Source organism: Heterodontus francisci, chromosome X (genome assembly GCF_036365525.1).
Source record: "Heterodontus francisci isolate sHetFra1 chromosome X, sHetFra1.hap1, whole genome shotgun sequence".
Classification (NCBI taxonomy): Eukaryota; Metazoa; Chordata; class Chondrichthyes; order Heterodontiformes; family Heterodontidae; genus Heterodontus; species Heterodontus francisci.
In genome coordinates, this window is record NC_090421.1 from 4,361,206 (window position 1) to 4,388,671 (window position 27,466).

A 27,466-nucleotide genomic window follows, 5' to 3' on the forward strand; every position below is an offset into this window, starting at 1 on the left:
GAATTTGTGGCAAGCATGTACTCATTTTATTTCTAAAAACACCTTTTGTAGTCCAATCTTCAGAGGGCTTTACAGATTTGAAAGGAAATGATAGTAAATACGAGAGCAACAAATGTTTTGGTCAGGAACTCTTTGTACAAAAATGTAAAAGAAAACACGTAAGTTGATGACTTGAGAAAAAACACAGAAGAGGCACAGTGTATGTTTAATTATTAAAATAATTTCAACTAAATGCACATGAATCACTGAAAATTAACCCTCCATATGCATATTTGCTTTGAGATGGGATGGGTACAAAATGTCTATATGCAAATATCAGAGATTTAAATCTAACAAAGTAAGCAATATATTACTTTGTTTCTGATCACCCCAATTGTAATCTCTGAATAAACAAAGGGGGAAAATAGAATATTTGTGGCATAAGATTACTGGTTAAAAAAATAAAAAATACTGCTAAAAGTACATCTGTAATCAACTAAAGTGAGAATTTCATAAGTTGTTGGAGAAAGGAAACGAGAACAAATAGTCTGCAGTTTGTATAGGATCCCACTGAAATCATTTGTTTTGATAGAGATGGTCAACTCATTACTGATCTTGTAGCAGATTTTTGTTTAGTTTACATAGAGGAAGTCTTGCCATCAGTACCCCTTTTAAAAAAAAACAATTTTGTTGTTTAACATATAGCTCATTAATACAATTTGAACTTTGAGAGTGCTCAAACCTGAGGAATTGTGGACGAAGACAGCTCCAGAGAACTTAATAATCATCAGTAGATGGAGTCATTAACCCAAGGTGCTTCAGTGGTCTTATTTCAAATGCGCGCATATTAAATTAGCCCCCTGTTGCTGCCAGGTTCACTGATGCTGCATTTATAGGAAGAGAACCATTTTTTTTTTTTATAAAGACTTGCAGCCTCCCTTCCCCAAAATCTGTAGGTGAAACTGTCCCATTTACCTCATTTATGGGGCGGCACAGTGACGCAGTGGTTAGCACTGCAGCCTCACAGCTCCAGCGACCCGGGTTCAGTTCTGGGTACTGCCTGTGCAGAGTTTGCAAGTTCTCCCTGTGACCACGTGGGTTTCCGCCGGGTGCTCCAGTTTCCTCCCACAGCCAAAGACTTGCAGGTTGATAGGTAAAGTGGCCATTGCAAATTGCCCCTAGTGTAGGTAGGTGGTAGGAGAATTGAAGGAATATGGGATTAATATAAATGGGTGGTTGTTGGTTGGCACAGACTCGGTGGGCCGAAGGGCCTGTTTCAGTGCTGTATCTCTCTATGACTCTATGCAACAGGACAGTTTCTCCAACTGCCCTGACCACAATCAAAGCATCGTGTAATTTCTTGGGGGAGAGGTGATTTACTTCTATTTCTGTGAAAATTTCCTGATTTAAAAATTGATTTAAAAACATGTCAACAGCTGAACAGGCGCAATGCTTTTTAGCGCGTGCACAGGTTTTTTTTTTTAAAAAAAGATACTTTTTCATTGTTGACTGGAACTAATTTTACGTGAGATCGAGCAGCCATAGTGCAGGCAAAACCTATTCCAACCACAGCAGCAGTGGGAGAACACAAGTCGATCTGGGCATCGCAATGCGCTGTCAAAAACTTTGCTTTCACTAGCACCAGATTTTACCGTATGAGCAAAACAAAATCAAGACTTCTGCTGACACCAAGTTTTCAAAGCATTCAAAAACATGGGTTCTGTTTAATCTGTTTTTTTCCTAATACATTTGCGACATATATAGTGGCAAACTGAAATGTTGTTTAACTTCGGTTTGCTACTATGGCTGAGGTACAATTCTGCGCAGGCAGTTCCCCTGGTGAGTTCATCAGCACTCACCATTTCAGACAGGATAAAAAAGCATCCTCATTATTTCATTGTTTTTGCAAAAGGGTTGCTGATGGTGAGACTCCCTCTGAGAATCATATTTGACTCAGTTTTCGCAATTTCCCTGGAAGCAACAACAGGAAAATAGAAATCTTTTGTAACGGCTTCCAACCTCAACTCTCTTCTGCACGACAGAGGAACCTCATACTCTGTGACGCATTTGGATAACTGACCATTTGAGTGGTGGTATAACTCATGGCAATTCCTGGCAGTGATTGTGTGACCGCCACCGGTGCAGAGATGGCAAGCGGTGCCATCGAGACTGGCGATGCCATCCCCTGGGCATAGGGTGCAGAAATAGAAGCGCTAAGACGGGGTGGACTTTGGGACGTAGCTTCAGAACACAGAGCATTATGAGCTCTAGCTTGCGCTATCAACTCTTGATGAGAAATGGGCTGTGACCTCAGTGTCTGGTTGCTCAGGGTGGTGTGAGTCTCCACTATGCTATGATTATAGTTGGTAACAGTGTGCATGGTTGGCTGTTGTGTTGGGTCAGTCCCAGCGTTCAGGATCCCCAACTTCACCTGCTTGCGCAGATCTGCATTCTGTTCCAGAAGGACCTCATTGGTCAGCATTAGGCTCGACACCTGTTTTTTGAGTTCTTCATTGCGCTTTCTGAGCATATGGTTTTCCTCCTCCAAAAAACTCAATTCACCTGGGCGCAGACTAGGCGTGCTGTAATCAAATACTTCAAACCGCAGGCCCTCCACCCTTCTCCTTTTTGGATGTTTTTCATGATCACATCTCTCAGTCTCATAGAGGTCATCCAAACGGTCATATCTACAAATCTCGGGAGAAAGTTCTCTATCTTGTGACACTCTTTCTATACTTTTTTTATCACTGTCATCACGTTTCAAGTGTTGGAATTTACATTTGGATCCTCTTCGACACTTGCCCTTTAGAAAGTCACGGCAGAACGGGATCTCCTTTGTAATAAGAGGAAGATTAGAGGGTGAGAGCCCAAAAGTCACAGCCACTGTCTGTTGCAAGTGGGCAGGAAGCTTTCCTGTTTTATTGTAATAATTCTCTTCCCCCTTTGTCCCATGAATGAACGTGCAGTTCTCACGGGTGCATTTACTATTCTGAAAGTACTGACAAAAGATTGACTCATGCCGCATGTCACCTACATTGTAGGCCTCAACATTGTCCGGGTGGAAGTACCTGCAATTCTTACCACGGTTGCAGACATTGCGCAGAAAGTCGCGGCAAACATTCCGTTTGCTCTTGCTAGCCTCATATTTACTATTATTGACTAAATTATCAGCATCATCACTTAGGTCAGCATGGTTGCAGACCTCAATATCATCTGGGTGAAAATACTTGCAATTCTTACCACGGTTACAGAGATTGCGCAGAAAGTCTCTACAAATGTTCTGTTTGCTTTTGCCAGCCTCGTCATTGCCAATGTTGACTAAATTATCAGAGTCGTTTCTTATGTCGGTGAGGTTAGAAGCCTCAATATCATCTGGGTGGAAATACCTGCAATTCTTACCACGGTTACAGAGATTGCGCAGAAAGTCTCGGCAAATGTTCTGTTTGCTTTTACCAGCCTCATCATTGCCAATGTTGACTAAATTATCAGTGTCGTTCCTTATGTCGACGAGGTTGGAGGCCTCAATATCATCTGGGTGGAAGTACCTGCAATTCTTACCACGGTTGCAGACATTGCGCAGAAAGTCTCGGCAAACATTCCGTTTGCTCTTGCCAGCCTCATATTTGCCGCTGTTGACTAAATTATCAGTGTCGTTCTCGGACATGTTTCCAGATTATTTCTGCGCTACTCAGCCAAGGCTCTCAATAAACAACTGCAAAAGAAAAAGAAGCCAGGTCTTTTACAATGAACAAGGAGATTAATCTACAAAGTAACTGTGGTTAATCCCTTTCTCATAAAACATTGTAGATGCACCTACTTCATTGATTCAATAAAAAGTACTTAATAGGGGGCGGTAATGGAACATTAAGTTTTAGATTTTTAAAAAAGCAGCAGCATTAGCTTGACCTGGATTTTGCTACAGTAATGACGACGAAATTGTCAGCATTCGCCATCATTACTCCTTTGCAACTGACAGCAACTTCTGGAGTCCGTACATGCGCAGAATAATGCGGAAATCCAGAAGTTGCTGCCAGTGATTTTACGCTTCTCCAGAGGGTGCGCTGTTGAGGTGCTCCCACACTGCAATTAATGGAAATCAACTGAATTCATGAGAACTTCCACTCTTGCATATTATTCTTGCTATAACAAGCTTGAAAAAGTTATGCCTTGTTGAATGAGGTGTAACTAGGTTTTTAATGGCATACTAACTTAATATTTACTGCTAACCACCCTCAGGTGGCCCTGAAAAGCTAATTTTATATTTGTGGAATGTCAAATTTCTCCATAATGATAAAAAAAAATTGCACTTTTTTTTTCTTTATTTAAAAGTTTGTTCATCTTTATTTCAGTTATGTTGATTTAATCATTTGTTTTGGTATCTGAAAATTGAAATTAAAAATGAAGGATATTAAATGCTTTTAACTTTGTTTGCAGTGTGTGAATACTTCAATGTGATTGGCTCCTTACCTACTTGCTAACATCACTGCTGCTGCATGCTAAGACAGCCCCTTGACTTGGCGCAAGATTTAAACTGCTATTTAAAGGGGAACACCAAGTCACAGAGACTGTCAGATCTCTGCGGGCAGTTTCTTCGAGGTCAGCGGCAAGTGCCCTTGCTTTGCTGCTGACCACAAAATCCAGAAGCATTAGCTTGTCTTTTTACTTTTAAAATCATAGATATTGATGCTTTATGGGAGCGTTTTTAAAAAAAAAGACACTGGCAGAATAAAATAAATAATTGCCTTGTCGAACATTATTGCTATCCAGATAGTAAATAATTTAAAAAAGGAATTCCTATTGCAATGATATTTATAGGAATTTGTAAATGCAGGGACTCAGAATCAGCAGTGGAAACAAACTACTGAAGAAACATGCTGAAGAACAAAGACGAAAAGGAAATGGTGCTGATTTAGCTCACCAGAGCCTAGAGTTCAGTCTCCTCACAAATAAGAGTTATTGTAACAAATACTGTGTAGATGAATACTGAAAGCCCAAGCTTTGACTTTTCACATGGAATTCCACACCAAAAGTAGTTAGCTACTTTGGAATCTTTCTACTATAACTGCAGCAAATTCTTACAGCTAATCTTTTCACAATTGGCCCCTCAAATTCTAGTTTAGAAAAAATTAAAACACAACAGTTTTGTTGTCCATATTTAAACACCGTTAATGCCAGAGATGCCACGACAAATATTTGATATCTACTTTAACAAAATTAAGAATTGAAAGGTATGCTTTAGACGGTTCAATACATTCCTAAATTGCAAATTAGCATATTACACGCACACAATCATGACATGATATTGAAATATATATTCATTAAGGAATTTGCAGTAAAAAAAAGCTACTACTGATGGAATTACATTGATGAATATATCATGCTACAACTTTTATTCATAAAAGCCAATTTAGGAAAAATATAGACATTTAATACAAGGAACATCAAGTTAAAATAATTTAAAGTTGCAATTTACAACAGTGATTTAAAAATTCAACACAATACAAGTAAACCCATTTTTTTCAACATCTTCAACATATATTGTCAACTTCATTGCAAGCTTTTGTAATTAGAAATAAAGGGTTCTAATGCTACAATCCACATTGCCCTTGCAATACAATGTTTAGCTCACATCTCTATCTCCTTCACACCCTTTAATGAGGCAATAAAATATTGTTTCTTCAAATTTTTCAAGGTAACTCCTTCCGCTCTCTCTCTTCCAACTAACAGCTACCAGGTTTTGTCTTTGATAGCCCTATTCTTAGTTCTTCTTTGTCCTTTTGCAACATCCCTTCCGATCTCAAACAAAACTTCCACATATCCTCTACTGCTAAAATTGTTCCCAAAAATCTCTTCTTTCATGCCAAAAACCTTTCCCTCACCTGCCCCTCAACAGCTCTTAACTCTTTATGAAGCTCATGTCCATCTGAAATTAGAGTACTTTTCCCATATTTCAAGGGGTGGGGAAGAGGTTGACTCTTCTGGCATCTGTCACATTTCTGGGCATGGGGAAAGAAAAGCTGTTAAGGGGGTGAAGAGAATTGGCTCTTTCAACAACCTTTAAATTTTAATTCATATTAATATAAATAAGTGCTCCTCTGAACTTCCTTCCTTTGTTCCTCCTAAGCTCCAAATATGCACACACTTTCTACATCCCATTATGAAAATACTTCCATTTCTTTTAATTTTTTTTTTTGAGAACTTGTGTTAAAACTGAAATGATTCCATGGAGGTGTTTTCTTTTACCAAGTTCACGGACAGAACAAGATGTTGTTTGAAAGCCACCTGTGCTGGAGGCCACCTGTGATTTGGGCTCAAAACAGCAGAACCCTTGGTGACTTGGGGAAAATGGTTACAGAGAAGACACATGTCAAGGTTTATGGAGGTCAGGAGGTGGACTCGTTGTTTGGGGTTTGGACATTGTTTTCAGTTAGTTGTGGTGTGAACTGTTTGAGGACAGTTGGGTGTTTTCCTGCCAAGGAAAAAGAAATCACCCAACTCACCTCCTTCTCTCCCCTTTTGAAGAAATCCTGCCAAGATTCAGTGTGGAACAGCAAAAAAATCCCTGGTGCTGTATGGCTCCTGAGGAGCTGGAAAAAAATCCTGTGATTCAAGTGCGTGCTGGCGGAAAAACCTTGATGCCACATTTCTACTAGAATAATTCTCAACATCTCCAGGACGGACTGCTTCTGAAACGATCCTAGTGACTCTCTCCGTATGCCCGGACGCCAGACCAAAAAAGGGACAACTGACTTCCTTCCATATCTTATCTCTTTCGTCAAGAATTAGCAAGTATTTGGCCAAAATACTTTTTTTTATCTCTTTTCTGTAACAGACCTCTGCAGAGTGAATTTCTGTATTTTTTTCCAGTGAGTGTGTGTGTGCAGAATTTTTAAAAAGGGAACTTTCATATTTTAATCGGTGTGTTAATACTTTGCTTCGTTACTGGTTAAGTCTTATTTTATAATACACTGATAATTTTGTTGTTTATGAAAGAAACCTGGCTGGTGTATTTTATTCTGGGATGAAAAAAATCAAGTATATGATTGGCTGTATCGGTAACTGGGTAAACATTTAAAAAGATGTTGTGACCTGTGGAGAAGTGGAACTAGAAAAGACAGTGCACTCCTCCTCACTCAGTCGTAACAATGCTCACAGCGATTAAATCAAAACGCATCACGTTGTTCCTGACTCTAACTCATTCTTTCTCAGGACTTCAAAATTGCCGAATTCTTTACCTCCCTTTCTCCAACCTAATTACTACATCCTGGTTTGCCTCATCTTTTATCCTCTTTTCAATCTTTATGGTGTTCTGTAGAACTTAGTGCCAAAGTTTCTCAATTTTAGGAAATCATCTTGATCTGCACAAGTTTGATTTGTATCCAAGAGTATGGGTCTGATAGCAGCACATCACTGGAGAGGAGGAAATGACCTGCTGCATTTTATTTTCTGTTGCCAGAGTACAGGCCTGTTACTGTCAGTAATTTAAAACACGTAAACTGGATTCAGTTGCATAAAATGTGTAAATTATCAGTCTAATTCCTCAAAGTCCAATGTAAGAATGTCACAATTATCTGATAAATTGCTTCAAGTTCAGATCAAACTTTTAAAAAAAAATCCCAAATAATGAATAAATTTGTTGCTTCCGAGAGCAGCATGCTTACTGCATTGAATACTTCCGCCAAGATAATGTCAACAAGTGGTATCATGCAATTTTAAATAAAAACAGAAAGTGCTGGAAATACTCTGCAGGTCAGGCAGCATCTGTGGAGAGAGAAGCAGAGTTAACGTTTCAGGTCTGTGACCTTTTCATCAGCAATTATCTGATGAAACGTTAACTCTGCTCCTCTCTCCACAGATGCTGCCTGACCTGCTGAGTATTTCCAGTACATTCTGTTTTTATTTCAGATTTCCAGCATCTGTGCAGCATTTTACTTTTATTTCATGCAATTTTAAGTTGTGTTGTACCCTTGAGAGTTTTGAACTTTCAGTTCAGCTCTGAATCAGCTGAATATAGCATTTTGGTAAATAATCTGAACCAGTTTCTGGTCCAATTTTTGATTTCTGAACTCATTTTATTATTTTGCAGGGCAGGAAGGACATGCTTTAACTATTTTCTCACCCAAGAAATACAGATGGGACAGTACTTTGTACTTCCTCCTAACTTTTTTTTAAAAAAGAATCCAGTCCAATCAAAAAGCACATCAAATCAATCCATTCTCCCCCTCAGCAACAACTCAGTAGGCAAATGAAACTTATGGTGTCGTACTGAGGAGCTGTACAGGATAGCATGGTGCCAGGTTCACCCCACAGTCTGCACTAAGTTAGCTGATCGCAACCAGGACAACAGTGGAGGAATAAAATTGGCTTCAACATCCATTGACTATTAAGATTAAACAAAAAGTTAGGGTTCTAGCTTGAACACCATTAAAAGGTACGTTTATGGACAGTGGCCAAAGACAAGATTAAGCTTGGCTATGGGTCTCCACAATTGAGTAGCAATCATTATTTATACCCCAGAGTTAATAATGACCACTCGGGCAAAGTACTAAAGGAATGTCACCACCTATGAACACACCTCAGTACAAGCCACTGAATTTAGAAGGCACAAGGAGATAAAACTGGACAGGACAGAAGGGAAAGAACAGAACCTTTAAATTCATCTCTAAGATTTTTCATATTGTGAAGGCCCAATGATAGCAGCAAAATAGAATGAACCATAAAGTGAAAATCTGGTATTTCCTTACAGGGTGGTAGCGAAAAAGAAAAACATTTACCCTCCCTCATACCTTTAAGTGGCCAACTAAAGCTTGTTGCTTACTCCTCCTCTTGAATGGCAAAAGATGTAGTGACCTATAGAGGAATATGGGAAATAAGAACATTGTATAACTAAATTATATTTGAAAATAATTTTTAATCCAGTTGTCAAGAAAGTTTTGTTTTTGAATTAACTGTTTAAAACTTATTTATTTTGAATTACATAATCAAATAGACTTTTAGGGCTCCAATGGCTCAGTGGGTAATTGTACCAGCTGGTGGGGCACTGCACTCACAGACCAGGAAGGTTTCAACTTCATTCATTGCTGAATTACTTGATTTAATTAATTGAAAATACACTGTTTGAAGAATCCATATCAGTGAACTGTGGAAGGACTAGGGGGAGAAATCAGCCAGGGGAGCCTGCCGACATTCCAGGCTAGGATTCAAAAATGGTGTGCAGCCACTTGGCAGGGTACCCATCATACTATCAACAGAAAACCGACTTTTGGAACAAATGGGACAAAGTGACTTCAAATAATATTTAAACATGAAATTTAAGTTAACATTTTAAAATTCTATTGGAGTCTCGTAACTGAAAACGATACTTTCGCCTTGGATACCCTTTAAAGGTTCCTTATTTAGATTTTCATTTCGACAGTCTTTTTTCGTATAATGAATCAATTCCCTTCTTTCAAGCCGGTTGTAACTTTAACATAGAAAAGACACGAATTCTCTTTCCTCGTTTCTGAAGAACAATTCTCGTTCTTAGGCCGACCGGCATTCAATCAGAAACTCGCGCGAAATCGGGATGTTGACAGCTCTGGTGGCGGAAAGTTCTCGAACTTGCAGCGAGGCTTCAATTGCGCTTCTAGGCCTCAACCGATTTACGCAAATTGATACAACTGCCAGCGCACAAATGAAAAAAAAAACGCATTTTTAAACCACAATAACAAATAATTACACTTGACCGATCGTGGAATAAAACTGATTTAGAAAACACAAAGAAACAGGGGCACATTTACCTACACGGTTCAAGCCTTTTTTTCCCCCTCAGTCCTCCAAACACAACGAGCGTCGACTCAAGTCCTCCGAAACAAGAGTAACCGTAGAAGACACTGTCAAAGCCTCTCTGCGGCCATCACTCAATAAACAGCAACCTGTTTAGTAGCTGCCTTCCACCCTATCACAAACCTTCCCTTTTGTTTTTTCCGCTTTCCCTGCTTCTGTACTTGCTAAAAAAATAATTATACTTCTAACTTTTTTCAGTTCTGATGAAGGGTCACTGACCTGCTGAGTATTTCCAGCATTTTCTGTTTTCATTTCTGAATTCCAGCATCCACAGTATTTTGCTTTTGTGTTCGTGTTTAATTCGCTGCCACTTTTCTTCCAGGAATGCCGACCTTGAGGAAGTCCTGCTGTTGCCTTTGACGGGATTTCCAATTGTCATCTACCTTGATCACATTCATTGCTTTCGGTTTCCCTTGTCTTGTTTAATTATGTATCCATCAAAACTCGCTTTCACAGCCCTGTCTTTTTCCACAGCAGCTGTCGCCCGCACCCAATTATTCCAATATTTTGGCCAATATTTTTCCCTCAACCAACATCACGAAAAGCAAACACATCATTTATAGAGGTTAATTATCTCCTAGCTGTTTGAGGAATCTTACTGTGTAGAAATTGGCGACTGCATTTCCCTACATTACACAGTGAGTACACTTCGAAAGGTATTCTATTGGCTGTGAAGTGCTCTGGTACTTCCTGAGGTCATCACAGAATCGTTACAGTGCAGAAGGAGACGATTCGGCCCATCGTGTCCGCACTAGCTCTCCAAAAGAGCAATTCCCTCCGTTCCATTCCCCTGCCTTCTCCTCATAGCCCTGCACATTCTTCCTTTTCATATAACTGTCTAATTCCCTTTTGAATGCTTCATTTGAACCTGCCTCCACTATTTTCTCAGGTAGTGCATTCCAGACCTTAACCAATCACTGTGTGAAAAAGTTTTTCCTCATGTCACTTTTGCTTCTCTTACCAAATACTTTAAATCTGTGCCCTCTTGTTTGCGATCCTTTCACGAATGGGAACAGTTTTTCTCTATCTACACTGTTCAGACCCCTCATGATTTTGAATACCTCTATCAAATCACCCCTCAGCCTTCTCCTCCAATCTATCTTCATAACTGAAATTCCTCATCCCTGGAACCACTCTCGTGAATCTTTTCTGTAAACTCTCCAACGCCCTCATGTCCTTCCTAAAGTGCGCCTCCCAGAACTGGACGCAATACTCCAGCTGAGGCCAAACTAGAGTCTTATACAAGTTCAACATAACTTCCTTGCTCTTGTACTCTATGCCCCTATTAATAAAGCCCAGGATACTGTATGCTTTATTAACCACTCTCTCAACCCGTCCTGCCACCTTCAATGACTTATGCACATATACACCCAGGTCCCTCTGCTCCTCCTTTAGAATTGCACCCTTTATTCTATATTGTCTTTCCATGTTCTTCCCACCAAAATGAATCACTTCACATTTCTCTGCATTGAACTTCATCTGCCACCTGTCTGCCCATTCCACCAACTTGTCTATATGTCTTTTTGAAGTTCTACACTATCCTCCTCACAGTTCACAATGCTTCCAAGTTTCATAACATCTGCAAACTTTGAAATTGTGCCCTGTACACCAAGATCTAGGTCATTAATATACACCAGGAAAAGCAAGGGTCCCAACACTGGGGAACTCTACTACAAACTTTCCTCCAGTCCGAAAAAATCCATTAACCACTACTCTTTGTTTCCTGTCACTCAACCAATTTTATATCCTTGTTGCTACCGTCCCTTTTATTCCATGAGCTACAAGTTTGCACACAAGTCTGTTATGTGGCGCTGTATCAAATGCCTTTTGAAAGTCCATGTACACCACATCAACAGCATTGCCCTCATCAACCCTCTCTGTTACCTCCTCAAAAAACTCCAGCAAGTTAGTTAAACATGATTTTCCCTTAAGAAATCCATGCTGGCGTTCCATAATTAATTCACATTTGTCCATGGGACTATTGATTTTGGCCCAAATTATTTTTTCTAGAAGTTTTCCCACCACCAAAGTTAAACTGACTGGCCTGTAATTGCTGGGTTTATCTTTACACCCTTTCTTGAACGAGGGTGTAACGTTTGCAATTCTCCAGTCCTCTGGCACCATCCCCAAGTCTAAGGAAGAATGAAAAATGATGGCCAGCGCCTCTGCAATTTCCACTCTCACTTCCCTCAGTATCCTTGGATGCATCTCATCTGGTCCTGGTGCTTTATCCACTTTAAGTACAGACAGCCTATCTAATGCTTCCTCTTTATCAATTTTAAACCCCTCTAGTGTCTGAATTACCTCCTCTTTCACCATTGCCTAGGTTGCATCTTCTTCCTTGGTAAAGACAGATGCAAAGTATTCATTTAATGTCTCAGCTATGCCCTCAGCCTCCATGTGTAAATCCCCTTTCTGGACCATAATCGGCCCCACTCCTCCTTTTTAACATTTATATGTCTATAGAAAACTTTGGGATTTCCTTTAATGCTAGCTGCCAGTCTCTTTTCATGCTCTCTCTTTGCTTCTCTTATTTGCTTTTTCACTTCCCCTCTGGACCTTCTATATTCAACCTGGTTCTCAATAGTATTTTCTACCTGGCATCTGTCATAAGCACACTTTATCTTCTTTATCTTAATCTCTACCTCCTTAGACATCCAGGGAGCTCTGGATTTGTTTGCCCTACTTTTCCCCTTCGAGGGAACATACCTTGACTGTGCCCAAACTATCTCTTCTTTGAAGGTAGCCCATTGTTCATCTACCGGTTTTCCTGCCAGCTTTTGACTTCAATTTATTTGCCCCAGCTCCATTCTTACCCCATTGAAGTTGGCGTTCCCCCAGTTAATTATTCGCACCCTGGATTGCTCTTTGTCCTTTTCCATAGTCAGCCTAAACCTTATGATACAATGATCACTATCCCCTAAATGCTCTCCTACTGATACTTGATCCACTTGGCCTAAAGGCCGGCTCGGGTCTTCAAATTAAACCCGACCCGAGCCCGACAGAACCACATCCGACTCCGAGCCCGACCCAGCCCGAGGCCTTCCATTTTTTCCCGCGCCTGACCCGACCATCAGTTAACCGACCTTCCGTTTTTCACTTTGTTGCTGATCTGCACAAGCTTAAAATAACTGCAACAAAAGTTCAAAAAAATTAAATTAACATTGGAGCCACTTACCAGAGATGGTGATGGAACTTGTCCGACCCGAGCCGAGCCGGAATGCTGGACCCGGAAGTACGACCCGACCCGACCTGAACCTGACACGTGTCGTCGGGTTAGGGTCGGGTAGCCGGTCTTGAACTTTGCCCACCTCATTCCCAAGAACCAGGTAAAGTAGTGCCTCCTTTCTCGTTGGACTAGCAACATACTGTTGTAGAAAATTTTCCTGAACACACTCTAGAAACTCTTGCCCCTCACTGCCCTTTACACTACTATTGTCCCAGTCTATGTTTGGATAATTAAAGTCCCCCATTATAACTACCCTATAATTTTTGCACCACTCTGTAATTTCCTTGCAGATTTGTTCCTCCACGTCCTTCCCACTAGCTGGTGGCCTATAGACAACACTGAGCAATGTAACCGCACCTTTTTTGTTCCGTGGCTCTAGCCAAATTGATTCTGTCCTCGACCTCTCTGGGACATCCTTTTTCTCCAGCACTGCAATGCTCTCCTTAATCAATACCTCCACCCCTCCCCCTCTTTTTCCATTTCCTATCTTTCCTGAACACCTTGTATCCAATAATATTTAACATCCAGCCTTCCCCTTCTTTGAGCCAGGTCTCTGTTATAGCCACAACATCATATTTCCACATGGCAATCTGCACCTGTACCTCACCAATCTTATTAACCACACTATGTGCATTCACATACATGCACATTAACCCTGATTCAGACTTTATAACTTTCTCCCTTACTCTGACCCCACCTAATAACTGACTATTCCCTACTCTCATGCTATCTATCTCCCCCAGTATTCTGTGCACCTTGGTATTGCTCTCTGATACTTGCTCCTGGTTTCCACACCCCAGATAAGTTACCAGTTTTGCTTCCCTCCAATCTGAGCTCCCTCTCAGGTTCCCATCCCCCTGACAATTTAGTTTAAATCCTCCCCAATAGCATTAGCAAATCTCCCTGCGAGGATATTCGTCCCAGTCCTGCTAAGGTGAAACCCATCCATCTTGTACAGATCCCACCTACCCCAGAACCGGTCCCAATGTCTCAGAAATCTGATGCCCTCCCTCCTGCACCAGTTCTCCAATCACGTGTTCAATCGCCCAATTCTCCTATTCCTTTGCTCACTTGTACGTGGGACTGGGAGTAATCCTAAGATTACTGCTTTTGAGGTCCTGCTTTTTAATCTCCTTCTTAGCTTCCTAAAATTTGCTTTCAGGACCTCATCCCCCTTTTTCCCAAGTCATTCAGAACTCTTGAGTTTTGATGAAAGGTCACAGACCTGAAACGTTAACTCTGCTTCTCTCTCCACAGATGCTGCCTGACCTGCTGAGTATTTCCAGCACTTTATGTTTTTATTTCAGATTGCCAGCATCTGCAGTATTTTGCTTTTATTACAATTGAAGTCACTGACTTTATAAAGTTCAGATTAGGCCACAACTAAAGTATTGTGTCCAGTTCAGTCACCACACTTTAGGAAGGATGTGAAGGTCCTTGAGAGGGTGCTGAGGAGATTTACCAGAATGGTTCCAGAGATGAGGGACTTTAGCTACAAGGTTAGGTTGGAAAAGCTGGGGTTGTTCTCCTTGGAGCAAAGGAGGTTGAGGGGAGATCTGATAGAGGTGTACAAGATTATGACAGGGTTCGATAAGATAGGCAATGAAAAGCTGTTCCCATTAGGTGATGGTACAAGGTTTAGAGGACACAGATTTAAGGTTTGGGGCAAGAGATGTGGGGAGGATGTGAGGAAGTACATTTTTACGCAGTCAGTGGTAATGACCTGGAACTCATTGCCTATGAGGGTGGTGGAAGTGGAGACAATCAATGATTTCAACAGGAAATTGGATAGGCACTTGAGGGAAATAAACTGGCAGGGCTACAGAGATAGAGCAGGGGAATGAGGGGTGACTGGATTGCTTTGTGGAGAGCTGGCATGGACTCGATGGGCTGAATGGCCTCTGTCTGTGCTGTAATGACTCAATGGCTGCACGTGATTTCCACCCTTTGTTTCAAATCCACCCACGATTACTGATATCTCCAAGATATTCAGCATTCCTTGAACCATTGCTCTCACTGCATCTTGAGATCCACACACAACGCTATGCGCTGCCACATGCATGCTCTCGACCTGTCTCTTCAGCAGCACCGACTCACGCTGTCTCAAAACTGTCCTGGTCCACAGTACCATTTCATCTTTTGCCTCATCTGGCACTTTAATAAAAAACTTTTTTCTTTCCTTTCAGGTGTGAAGGTATTGTAAGCTTCAAAAGGGGCGGCACAGTGGCGCAGTGGTTAGCACCGCAGCCTCACAGCTCCAGCGACCCGGGTTCAATTCTGGGTACTGCCTATGTGGAGTTTGCAAGTTCTCCCTGTGTCTGCGTGGGTTTCCTCCGGGTGCTCCGGTTTCCTCCCACATGCCAAAGACTTGCAGGTTGATAGGTTAATTGGCCATTATAAATTGCCCCTAGTATAGGTAGGTGGTAGGGAAATATAGGGACAGGTTGGGATGTGGTAGGAATTTGGGATTAGTGTAGGATTTGTATAAATGGGTGGTTGATGGTCGGCACAGACTCGGTGGGCCGAAGGGCCTGTTTCAGTGCTGTATCACTAAACTAAACTAAACTAAAAACTCTTGGATGCCAATGCCCCTCTGGATCCTTTTTTTTTTTTAGAACATTACAGCGCAGTACAGGCCCTTCGGCCCTCGATGTTGCGCCGACCTGTGAAACCATCTGACCTACACTATTCCATTTTCATCCATATGTCTATCCAATGACCACTTAAATGCCCTTAAAGTTGGCGAGTCTACTACTGTTGCAGGCAGGGCGTTCCACGCCCCTACTACTCTGAGTAAAGAAACTACCTCTGACATCTGTCCTATATCTATCACCCCTCAACTTAAAGCTATGTCCCCTCGTGTTTGCCATCACCATCCGAGGAAAAAGACTCTCACTATCCACCCTATCTAACCCTCTGATTATCTTATATGTCTCTATTAAGTCACCTCTCCTCCTCCTTCTCTCCAACGAAAACAACCTCAAGTCCCTCAGCCTTTCCTCGTAAGACCTTCCCTCCATACCAGGCAACATCCTAGTAAATCTCCTCTGCACCCTTTCACTTTCCTCTGACCCATCCCTGCTTCCAATCTCACCCTTTGCCATGTTTTCACTATCCCTTCTGACCTTCCCCTCTCTGAGCCCAAACAATCAGTCCTCAGCAAAGGCCTCGGCCCTCCTGCCTCAATGAATTTCGAGCTTAGCATGATGCTGAACTCTTCTTTCTATGCCTCCGTGCTCACTTCTTTGGCCAGGAGTCATGGGGTGGGTGGGCACAGCAGATCCTTTCTTCTGTCTTCATAATTCTCATTCCACCTCGACGCCCTCTGGCCTCTTACCCTCTCTAGATCCTTTCATTGGGACCTGCTGGCATGACATCAGCCATCCCAATTTCTCTACTCCATTCACTCACTCTAACATACCTCCCTCTGAACCTGCAGCACTTCGTTCTCTCAGGTCCAATCCTAACATTGTCATTGAACTTGCTGACAAAGGTGGTGCTGTTGTTGTTTGACAAACTGACCTCTACCTCGCAAAGGCTGAACACCAACTCTCTAATACCTCCTCCTACCTCCTGTGGACCATGACCCCACCAACAAAAATCAAGCCAGCATTTCCCAGACTGTTACTGATCTCATCTCCTGTAGAGTTCTTCCCTCCATGGCCTCCAACCTCACAGTCCTCCAATTCTGCACAGCCTGCTCTAATTCCTTTCCAAGATCCATAAACAGGACTGCCTTGGTAGACCTATTATTTCATCCTGTTCTTGCCCAACAGAACTTTAAAAAAAAAAATTTTCATGGGCTGTGGGCGTTGCTGGCAAGGCCAGCATTTGTAGCCCATTTCTAATTGCCCTTGAGAAGGTGGTAGTGAGCCACCTTGAACCGCTGCAGTCCATCTGGTGGACTACAACCAACAGTGCTGTTAGAAAGGGAGTTCCAGGTTTCTGACCCAGCGACAATGAAGGAATGGTGATATAGTTCCAAGTCAAGATGATGTGTGACTTGGAGGGGAACTTGCAGGTGGTGGTGTTCCCATGCATCTGCTGCCCTTGTCCTTCTAAGTGGTAGAGGTCGCAGTTTGGAAGGTGCTGTCTAAGGAGCCTTGGTGCATTGCTGCAGTGCATCTTGTAGATGGTACACACTGCTACCACTGTGCATCGGTGATGAAGGGAGTGAATGTTGAAGGTGCTGGATGGGGTGCCAATCAAATGTGCTGCTTTTGCCTGGATGGTGTCGAGCTTCTTGAGTGTTGTTGGAACTGCACCCATCCAGGCAAGTGGAGAGTATTCCATCACACTCCTGACTTGTGCCATGTAGATGGTGGACAAGCTTTGGGGAGTCAGGCTGTGAGTTACTCGCTGCAGAATTCCCAGCCTCTGACCTGCTCTTCTAGCCACAGTATTTCTATGGCTGGTCCATTAAGTTTCTGGTCAATGGTAACATCCAGGATGTTGATAGTGGGGGATTCAGCAATGGTAATACCGTTGAATGTCAAGGGGAGATCGTTAGATTCTCTCTTATCGGAGATGGTCATTGCCTGGCACTTGTGTGGTGCAAATATTACTTGCCACTTATCAGTCCAAGCCTGAATGTAGTCCAGGTCTTGCTGCATATGGACACAGACTGCTTCAGTATGAGTTCCGAATGGTACTGAACACTGTGCAATCATCAGCAAACATCCCCATTTCTGATCTTATGATGGAGGGAAGGTCATTGATGAAGCAGCTGAAAATAATTGGGCCTATGACATTACCTTGAGGAACTCCTGCAGTGATGTCCTGCAGCTGAGCTGATTGGCCTCCAACAACCACAACCATCTTTTCCTTTGTGCTCGGTATGACTCCAACCAGTGGAGACTTTTGCCCCCGATTCCCATTGACTTCAACTTTGTTTGAGCTCCTTGATGTCATGGGCAGTCACTCTCACCTCACCTCTTGAATCCAGCTCATTTGTCCATGTTTGGACAAAGTCTGTAATGAGTTCTGGAGTTGAATGGCCCAGGTGGAACCCAAACTGAGCATCGGTGAGCAGGTTGTTGCTGTGTAAGTGATAACACTGTTAACGACACCTTCCATCACTTTTCTGATGATCAAGAGTAGACAGATGGGGCAGTAATTGACCAGATTGGATTTGTCCTGCTTTTTGTGGACAGGACATACCTGGGCAATTTTCCCCATTGTTGGTTGGATGCCAGTGTTGTAGCTGCATTTCTTCCTATCTCAACTCTTTTTTTTTTCTCCATTTGTCCAGTCTCTTCCCACCGAAGTCCATGACTCTTCCAATGCCGTCCGCCACTTTGAACAGTTTCCTGGCCCTAACCATCTCCTTTTCACCATGATCATCCAATCCCTCTACACCTCCATCCCCCACCAAGATAGTCTGAGGGCTCTCCGCTTCTTCCTTGAACAGAGACCCAACCAGTCCCCATTCACCTCCACCTGGCTGAACTTGTTCTCCTTCAACTCCACTTACTTCCTCCAAATAAACAGTGTTGCCATAGGAACGACCAATATCCACTATAAGCCCACTGACTCCTGCATCTACTTTGACTACACTTGCTTACACTCTACTTCTTATAAGGATTCGATTCCATTCTCCCGGTTTCTCCATCTCTGAAGCATCTGTTCTGATGGTACCATCTTCCATACCAGTGCCGCCAATATGGCTTCCTTTTTCTTCAACCAAGGTTTCCTCTCCACCATAGTTGACAGGGCCTTCAACCATGTCTGTTCACACACCTCTGTTCTCACCCCTTCCCCTCCCTCCTGGAACTATGATGGGGTTTCCCTTGTCCTCACTTCCACCCCACCAGCCTCCACATTTAATGGATCATCCTCTGCCATTTCCACCATCTCCAGTGTGATGCCACCAACAAACACATCTTCCCTTCCCCTCTCCTTCCAGCCTTCCGAAGGGACTGTTCCTTCTGCAACACCCTGGTTCCCTCCTCAAATCACCCTAACACCCTCTCCCCTTCCCACAGCACCTTCCTGTGGAGATGCAATACCTGCTCTTTTACCTCCTCCCCCTTCACTGTCCAGGGCCCAAAAGACTCCTTCCAGGTCGAACAGTGATTTACGTGTACTTCTTTCAATTTAGTATACAGTGTGCAATGCTCACGATGAGGTCTCCATTGGGGAGACCAAACGCAGATTGGGCGACCACTTTGTGGAACACCTCCACTCAGTCTGCAAGCGTGACCCAGAGCTTCTGGTTGCCTGACATTTTAATTTTCCACCCTACTTCCATTTTTATCTCTCTGTCCTCAGCCTCCTACACTCTTCCAATGAAGCTCAATGTAAAATCAAGGAACAGCACCTCATCTTTCAATTAGGCACTTTACAGCCTGCCAGACTCCATACTGAGTTCAACAATTTCAGGTCAGTAGCTGTTGGTACTGATGTTGCTATTTTCATTCACACCTCCTCTAGACACATATTCTGTTTCTTTATTTGTCCCATTACCATCTCCTTTTGCCCAGCACCATCATCCCTTTTGTCATTTAATCTCTCCTGCCTTCCACCCTATCACAGAGCTTCCCTTTTGTTCTCCCCCCTCTCCCTGCCTCTGCACTTGCTTAAAAATGTTTGCATCTCTAACCTTTCCTAAATAAAAACAGAAAGTGCTGGAAATACTCAGCAGATCTGGCAGCATCTGTGGAGAGAGAAACAGAGTTAACATTTCAGGTCAGTGACCTTTCATCAGAATTGACAAAGGTTAGAAATGCATTAGGTTTTAAGAAGTGAAGGAGGCGGAGGGGAAGAGAACAAAAGGGAAGGTGTGTGATAGGGTAGAAGGCAGGAGAGATGTCATGGGACAAAGGCAAAGGGAGTGTAAATAGTTGTGTTGAAAGACAAAGCAGTCGTCCAGACAGACTGTTAATGGCAGAATAATGAGCAGCTCTGTCCAAAAGCACAACATGAAAAACAAAGTTTAAGGCAGGTACAAGATAAAAAAAAACAAAATTAAATAAAATTAAAAAGGTCAGTCATGCACTGAAATTGTTGAATTCAATATAGAGTCCGGAAGGCTTTGAAAGATCAGGTGCTGCTCCTTGAGCTTGCGTTAATGTTCACTGGAACACTGCAGCAGGCCAAGGACAAAAATGTGGGCGTGAGAGCAGGGTGGTAAGTTGCAATGGCAAGCAACCGGAAGCTCGGTGTTATACTTTTGGACTAAGCGGAGGTGTTCCGCAAAGCAGTCACCCAATCTGCGTTTGGTCTCCCCAATGTAGAGGAGACTGCATTGTGAGCAGCGAGTATAGTATACTAAATTGAAGGAAGTACAAGTAAATCACTGCTTCACCTGGAAGGAGTGTTTGGGGCCTTGGATAGTGAGGAGAGAGGAGGTAAAAGGGCAGGTAGGGGCGGCACAGTGGCGCAGTGGTTAGCACCGCAGCCTCACAGCTCCAGGGACCCGGGTTCAATTCTGGGCACTGCCTGTGTGGAGTTTGCAAGTTCTCCCTGTGTCTGCGTGGGTTTCCTCCGGGTGCTCCGGTTTCCTCCCACATGCCAAAGACTTGCAGGTTGATAGGTTAATTGGCCATTATAAATTGCCCCTAGTATAGGTAGGTGGCAGGGAAATATATAGGTGGGGATGTGGTAGGAATATGGGATTAGTGTAGGATTAGTATAAATGGGTGGTTGATGGTCGGCACAGACTCGGTGGGCCGAAGGGCCTGTTTCAGTGCTGTATCTCTAAACTAAACTAAACTAAACCTACTGCGATTGTGTGGGAAGGTGCCCTGGAAAGGGGATGAGGTGTTGGGGGTAATGGAGGAGTGGACCAGGGTATCGTGGAGGGAACAATCCCTTCGGAATGCTGACAGGGAAGGGGAAGATGTGTTTGGTGGTAGCATCACGCTGGAGGTGGTGGAAATGGTGGAGGATGATCCTTTGGATGTGGCTAGTGGGGTGGAAAGTGAGGACAAGGGGAACCCTGTCGCAGTTCTGGGAGTGAGGGAAAGGGGTGACGGTAGAGGTGCGGGAAATGGATTGGGCACAGTTGATAGCCCTGTCAACCACAGTTGGGGGAAAATTCTCGGTTGAGGAAAAAGGAAGGCGTCAGAAGTGCTGTTGTGGAAGGTTACATCATCAAAACAGATGTGTTGGAGACGAAGAAACTGGGAGAATAGGATGGAGTTTTTACAGGAAACAGCCTGTTTCCTGTAAGGCTTGACTACACTTCCTCACACCTTATTTCCTGTAAGGGCTCCTCGTCCCCTTCCCACAGCACCTTCCTATGCAATCGCAGGAGGTGCAATACCTACATTCGCTGCTCACAATGCAGTCTTCTCTATATTGGGGAGACCAAACGCAGATTGGGTGACCGCTTTGCGGAACACCTCCGCTCAGTCCAAAAGCAGGACCCCAAGCTTCTAGTTGCTTGCTATTTCAACACCTCCCCCCACCCCGCTCGTGCCCACATCTCTGCCCTTGGCCTGCTGCCGTATTCCAGTGAACATCAACATAAGCTCAAAGAGCAGCACCTCATCTGTCAATTGGGCACTCTACAGCCTTCTGGACTTAATGTTGAGTTCAACACTTTCAGAGCACAAGTGGCCTTTTAAAAAAATATATTTTATTTTTTACCTTGCGCTAGCCTTAAACTTGGCCTTTCATGTGCTCTTGGACAGAGCTGCTCATTATTCTGCCATTAATACTCTCTTTGGACTAATGCTTTGTCTTTCACACAACTATTTACACTCTCTTTGCCTTTGTCCCGACATCTCCTCTGTCCTATTACACACCTTACGTTTTGTTCTCTCCCCTTCACTTGCTTAAAACCTTTCACATTTCTAATATTTGCCAGTTCTGATGAAGGGTCACTGACCTGAAACGTTAACTCTGTTTCTGTCCCCACAGATGCTGCCAGACCTGCTGAGTATTGCCAGCACTTTCTGCTTTTATTTCAGATTTCCAGCTGGTAACGTCCGTGTGGTTGGGGACTATTTAACGTTATAAACATTTAATTTGAAAATGTATCTTTGGTGGGGATTCAGTTTAAATAAGTTTCAATTTGAAATACTGGATGGAATTCTTGATCTGACTGAAAAAAATTAAGCACACGAATCGCAGCTCTTTGGTGATAAGTCACTCTTGGCTGGGAGGACCTGTTTGATGCTCGTTGTGTTTGGAGGAGTGAGTGAAGGAACTGAACCGTGTACGTAAATATATTTCTTTTCTCTGTCCATTTTGTAACCGTTCTGATCTTCTCTGTTGATTACTCTGACAGTTTAAATATTCCGAATGAAGGTTTTATTTTGCGTTCGTGTGTATGCCGTTGTTTCATGCAGTAGAAAGTTAAGGCCTAGAAATCCCATGACAGCCTTCGAATCCTGGACAAGCTTGCTACTGTTATACGGGGCAATTTACAGTAAATAACACGTTAAATCAGACTTTACAAGCATTGTTTTGAGAATTCATGGATAATTCAAACATTTGAAACTACTAATGGGTTGTATTACTTGATGAGACTTTTGATTCTGGGTGCAATGCTTTAATATTTTATTTTAGTACAATAGCTGATACTTGTATAATGCCTTTAATGTAACAAAACGTCCCAAGAAACGTTATGGGGAGGGGATTGGGCCCTCAGTGAAATCTAGGTGAGGTGACCGAAAGTGTAGTTGAAGAGGTTTTGAGGAGGCTTTTGAAGGTGGGGTAAAATGTAGCAAGATGGAAGGATCTAAGAAGAGAATTCAAACATACGGACATTGATAGCTGAAGGTTCTGTCATCGAAGGGAGGTTGGGGCGTGTGGGGAAGGGTAGTCCGGAGTCAGCAAAGCAGAAAGTGTGAATTGAAACCTAGGACTGGAGAAGATTCCCGAATAAGTTGGGAGTGAGGCCATGGAGAGATTTGTAGATGAGAATTTTGAAATCAGAGTGCTGTGGCTAGCCAGTGGAAGTCAATGAAGACGTAGGCGAGTAGTTCGTAATACGGAGTAGGATGCTGGTAGCAGATGTTTGAGTGAGATGTAGTTCTGGGAGTTAGTGAGGCTTGCATTGGAGAAGTTTAGCGTGGAGGTGGATGGGAGTTTCAGCAGCGATGGGGATGGAAGTGGTTTTTACAATGAATGCAATATGAGGTTTGAGACTCATTTTACAGTTCAACAGGATACTGAGGTTACACACTGTCAACTTCAGCCTGTGCATGGTGAGAAACAGCTTAGGGTGCAGAGGTTCAGGTGGGAGCTGAACAGGATGCCTTTAGTCTTGCCATTGTTGAGCTGGAAAGTTTTGGCTTATCCATGATTTGATAATCTGGCAAGCAGTTGGACAATACACTTAAAAGGTAGTTAAGGGTGATGCCAGAGGTAAAGCTAACTATCATCAGCATATGAAAGTTGACCCCATGCTTGAGATATTGTAATTTTAAAATAAAAATATTTTAGATTAGAGTATAGTACTCAAAATACTGTGTAACTCTCTGAAAAATGTTGGGGAAACTCCACTTCAAGGTTTTGTTGGACAGATTCATTGTCAAATTCAGCAAATCAGCTCTCCAGAATTTGGTGAGAGTGGATCATCATCTGGAAAAGAAAGAAAAGTGGTGGGGATGAAAATGACACTGAATATTTGTTTCTCAAACACTACTATACAATTTTGAAAACCTACTTAAGCATAGAGGTTACAGTTTCTTTTATGTAGCTGAGCTATTTGACATGCGCTAACTGATGTCGCTAGTAGAATTGCTCTGATGCAAATTAGAATTAAAAAAGAGGTGAATCCTTAATTGACATCCTGTAATTGATAACTGAAAAAATTCATAACATGATGTAATAAGTTTTTTTTAAGGACTCCACTTTCTTTCTCTTCCTCATGCCAACCCATTCCTGAAAATAGTGACTCAGCTGGATATACTGTTCTACAGCTACTGATAATTGTCCACTGTCTCACCCGTAGACATTCTTCATTTTTGAGCCTGAGCAGTGAGTGGCAGTAGGCTGTTTGACCGTGAGGAGCAGTGCAGCCTACCTGATCCTATTTGTACCTAGTGTCCAATTAGGCATATTTCTAGCAGTTTAATAGAATCAGCCACACTCTGTCATCACTCTGACAATGCTGATGCCTATAGTAGTATCAGTCTTTCGTACAAACCAGGGACATTATTGCCTATGGGTTTTGTGCTTGATGGCAGGGAGCATTTTTCTCCTGAGCTGTTGAGGTTGGAAATTTTTTTAAATGATTTTTTTCCAGAAAGTTGCAGTTTCTGCTCTCATCACAATCCTCTGCTCCTAAAGTGGTGGCTTGATGTTTGCTAGGAAGTCAGTGGAAAAGTGTGGAGATCAGCAGTGCAAGTGCACAATCCAAATGCTTCTGAGATTAGATAGTTGGATACAGCAATATTATAGGCACCCAGGCCTCTGCCGATGCCATGATGTAATTGTTTGCTTGGAGGTATGGGATCATAGAAGGTTTATCGCACAGAAAGAGGCCACTTGGCCCATCGTGTCTGCGCCAGTATGTGAAAGTGGTTTGCTTTCCATTTTCTTTCCTGCTTGCTTTCCACTCTGAGAAAGACCCTGCGTTTTGCTTGATGATGTGACTGAGTTCAGAAAACTTGACATTTGGAGCAATTGCAGGAGTGAGCCTGCATTCTAGCATTCCATGTCACAACATATTGATACACTAACTCTATATGGCAATCTGTAGTTAATTTCACCGCCTCTCCAGGGCCACTGAGGCCATTGTAGCATCCTTACTGCTGCCCTGGCTAGGAACAGCTAGCTCAGCACAGACCAGTGGCCAAACTCAAGTCTTTGCTGGTCTGTGTGGCTCTGGTGGTATTCTGGATTAAAATCCTTGAGCATTGGAGGAGCCCTGAGTCTTTCCAGTAATCCTGTTTTTCTGGAATTTCACTCCAGTTTACTCATTGGTGTGATTATGTATTTGTTTACATGGCATTTTAGGATCATACCTTGATACAATAAACCTGTTGGTATCTAGTTATTCGGCATAGTGTTACACATTTCCAAATTATGATATTTTATTGATGGCTATGTGGAAGATGGGTAGCTGGGCAGAGGCTGCAAGCTGACTACCCTACTTTCTTTGGGTATGTGGCTAGTTTGCTGTTCATGATATTCTAGGTGGGTGCTATCTTTTTAAAAATCATGTATGATATTGCAGAGTGCAGTTCCTGATTTTTCTCCTTTTTTTATCAAAGCACGTCTGGTCTAAATTTAATAAGGAGATTATGCAAAATGCAGGCTGGTTATTATGGAGATGGCTTTATTTTAAGGGCTACTTTCTACGCTTTCACTGATTTTGAATCTCAGGGCTTGCTTTTTGACTCTGGATTTAGCACAAAGCGCCAAACATTTATATGACTTGTCTTTCTCACCTCACCGCTACTGCCGCCCCCACCCCCGGAACCAAATCCGCATGCATGAACTGCCTAATGTGGCTGAATTCATGATCGTCAAATTGGTTCCACTTGTCAAGTAAGTGCTGCTGTTGAAACTCTTCTTTGCGAAACTAGAATGACAGTTTTTTATAAATTTGCAATTCATCATATTGAAAGCTGGTATCCTCTACCTCTGATACAATGGAGCTTCCAGTAATGGTAAAATGGAGGGTGGGGGAGGAGGCTAAGATGTTATTGATCAGTCTTGACACTTAAAGTTCCAAAAAGATATATTAAAAAACTTTTGTTCACACAACTGAACTTTCATCCTCGTTGATGTCATGCTACAAGGAGTCGAATATATGCCCTGTACTCCATTCAGAAGAAGGAGGATCAATTCTCTGTTCTGCTGTTGATGTGTTTTGTACTGTTTGTTTCTAGCCTGCAGTGAGAACCGATCAGAAATGAGCAGCAGTCATGTTAAGTTTCACAAATTTTGGATATTATGTTTTCTAAACAACTGCTATTAATTGTCATTTAGCTTTTTGCTGGATCTGATTATTTTGATAAGCACTGTATTTCTACAGAAGTGAATGTGGAGGCTCTGCAGACACTTGAGTCAGTCATTTCTAAAAATAAATGTACAATTAATTGTGTTACGCATTTTGTTGCATTCATAATGGCTGATCTGTGTCAGGATCAGACTTAAGTTGACTTGTTTTGACTACAATCTGAGATGGGAGAGCAGCAACAGCTCCACATCCCAGAAGAATACTCATTTGTATTCTTTGCGACGTCTCCTTGCAATGTACTCAGACAATGTTTTGTACTGATTTATATATCACAAAGGTAAGTACAGATGAGGGAGGCAATTCAGCCCATATTGCTCATCCTTTCATAGAAACCTACAATTTCAACCCTGGCATAGTATCTAACTGCTTCTTGAATGACTGCAGGATATTTGCCTCCATTGCCCTACCCTGTAGACTCTTTCAGATATTGATCACGCTGTGCAGAAATGCTGCCTGATATCAGTCCTGAATTTGCCTTTTATCAGTTTGTACCTGTCCCCTTCTCCTGCAGTCATGGTTTAATTTAACATAATGCTCAGATTAATCTTTTCTATTCCACTTAGTGTTTTACGTACCATCTCATTTGCCTCCTTTCAAAGTTGAACAGTCTCAGATTTTCTAACTTTTTTCATAGTAAATCTGAATATTAATTTTCAAAGATTTAAAATCATTAGAATGTGACAGAAGATTTGAGACACCAGGTCTGTGTTTATGGTTTTTCTCCACAAGTCACCTAAGCTTATCTCACCCTCCTGTTTGCTCCCCTTATCCTTTTAATATTCCTCTTCAGGCAGCTACCTAATTCCTTTTTAAAAAATAATTTATGGACTCTGCTTCAACAATGGTTTATGGCAGAGAATTCCACATCCTAATCGCCCTCTGTGTCGAAATATATTTCAAACCACTCTCATTTCTTTTTGTGATCTTAAATTTATGGCCTCTCATTGTTTCCACTGGTCAGTGAGATGGTAATCAATCATCATTTACCTTTATCATAATCTTGAAGGCATCCTATCAGGTTGCCCATCAACCTTCTCTGCTCCAGTGAAAAGAATGTCTTAACTTCTCAAGTCTCATCACAACTGCAGCCCCTCATCCCTGGTAACATCCTAGTGAATTTACACTGCATCTTTGTTGCTTTTATATCCTTCCTAAAATGGGGCACTGAAAACTACACCCAATACTCCAGCTGCAGCCTGACTAAGGTCTTGTCCGAGTTGAACATCTCCTTGCTTTTGTATTCTATACCTCTAGATATAAAACTAAGGATTGTGTTTCTTTTTTTATAATAAAATATTTTCAGTTTCACTAACTTAATAGTGAATATGCTTGATGTATCTTGTCTGCAGAATCAGCTTTTCGCAAGTAAATGTACTTCAACTTTTTGAAAATAGCAATTTTCCTCACTATTGAATGAGGTGGTGGAATAATTCAAAATATTTTCAATTTGCAAATCTTTCCCTCAATGCAGTACAGTTTACTCTTTAAATGTTTTACACATCTACTTCAGT

At 42.3% G+C, this 27,466-nt stretch overlaps 2 protein-coding genes across 8 annotated transcripts in view; one reads left to right on the forward strand and one right to left on the reverse strand.

Annotated features, from left to right (window-relative positions):
• Nucleotides 1-193: 193 nt before the first annotated feature.
• Nucleotides 194-10,436, reverse strand: LOC137358624 (zinc finger CCCH domain-containing protein 10-like). Of its 3 annotated transcripts, none has more exons than XM_068024715.1 (3): nucleotides 10,024-10,436; nucleotides 8,766-8,829; nucleotides 194-3,691 (listed from the first exon to the last, which is right to left on the reverse strand). In XM_068024715.1, exon 3 carries the CDS (start codon nucleotides 3,641-3,643, stop codon nucleotides 2,000-2,002), a length of 1,644 nt encoding a protein of 547 aa, XP_067880816.1. In that variant the 5' UTR covers nucleotides 3,644-3,691; nucleotides 8,766-8,829; nucleotides 10,024-10,436; the 3' UTR covers nucleotides 194-1,999. The 3 variants fall into 3 exon arrangements, with proteins under 3 accessions (XP_067880816.1, XP_067880815.1, XP_067880814.1); XM_068024714.1 differs by lacking the exon at nucleotides 10,024-10,436 and adding an exon at nucleotides 9,763-9,973; XM_068024713.1 differs by lacking the exon at nucleotides 10,024-10,436 and adding an exon at nucleotides 9,759-9,973.
• The window catches only part of LOC137358625 (zinc finger CCCH domain-containing protein 10-like), a 105,839-nt gene continuing 88,254 nt past the window's right edge, over nucleotides 9,882-27,466 (forward strand). For 3 of the 5 annotated variants that reach the window (XR_010971253.1, XR_010971254.1, XM_068024716.1), the window contains exon 1: nucleotides 21,961-22,196. The gene's annotated coding sequence lies outside the window, so the exon portion shown is untranslated. Of the gene's footprint in view, nucleotides 13,134-19,303; nucleotides 19,415-21,960; nucleotides 22,197-25,252; nucleotides 25,481-27,466 lie in introns of those variants that run through there. The other 2 variants (XM_068024717.1, XM_068024718.1) reach the window with 2 other exon arrangements.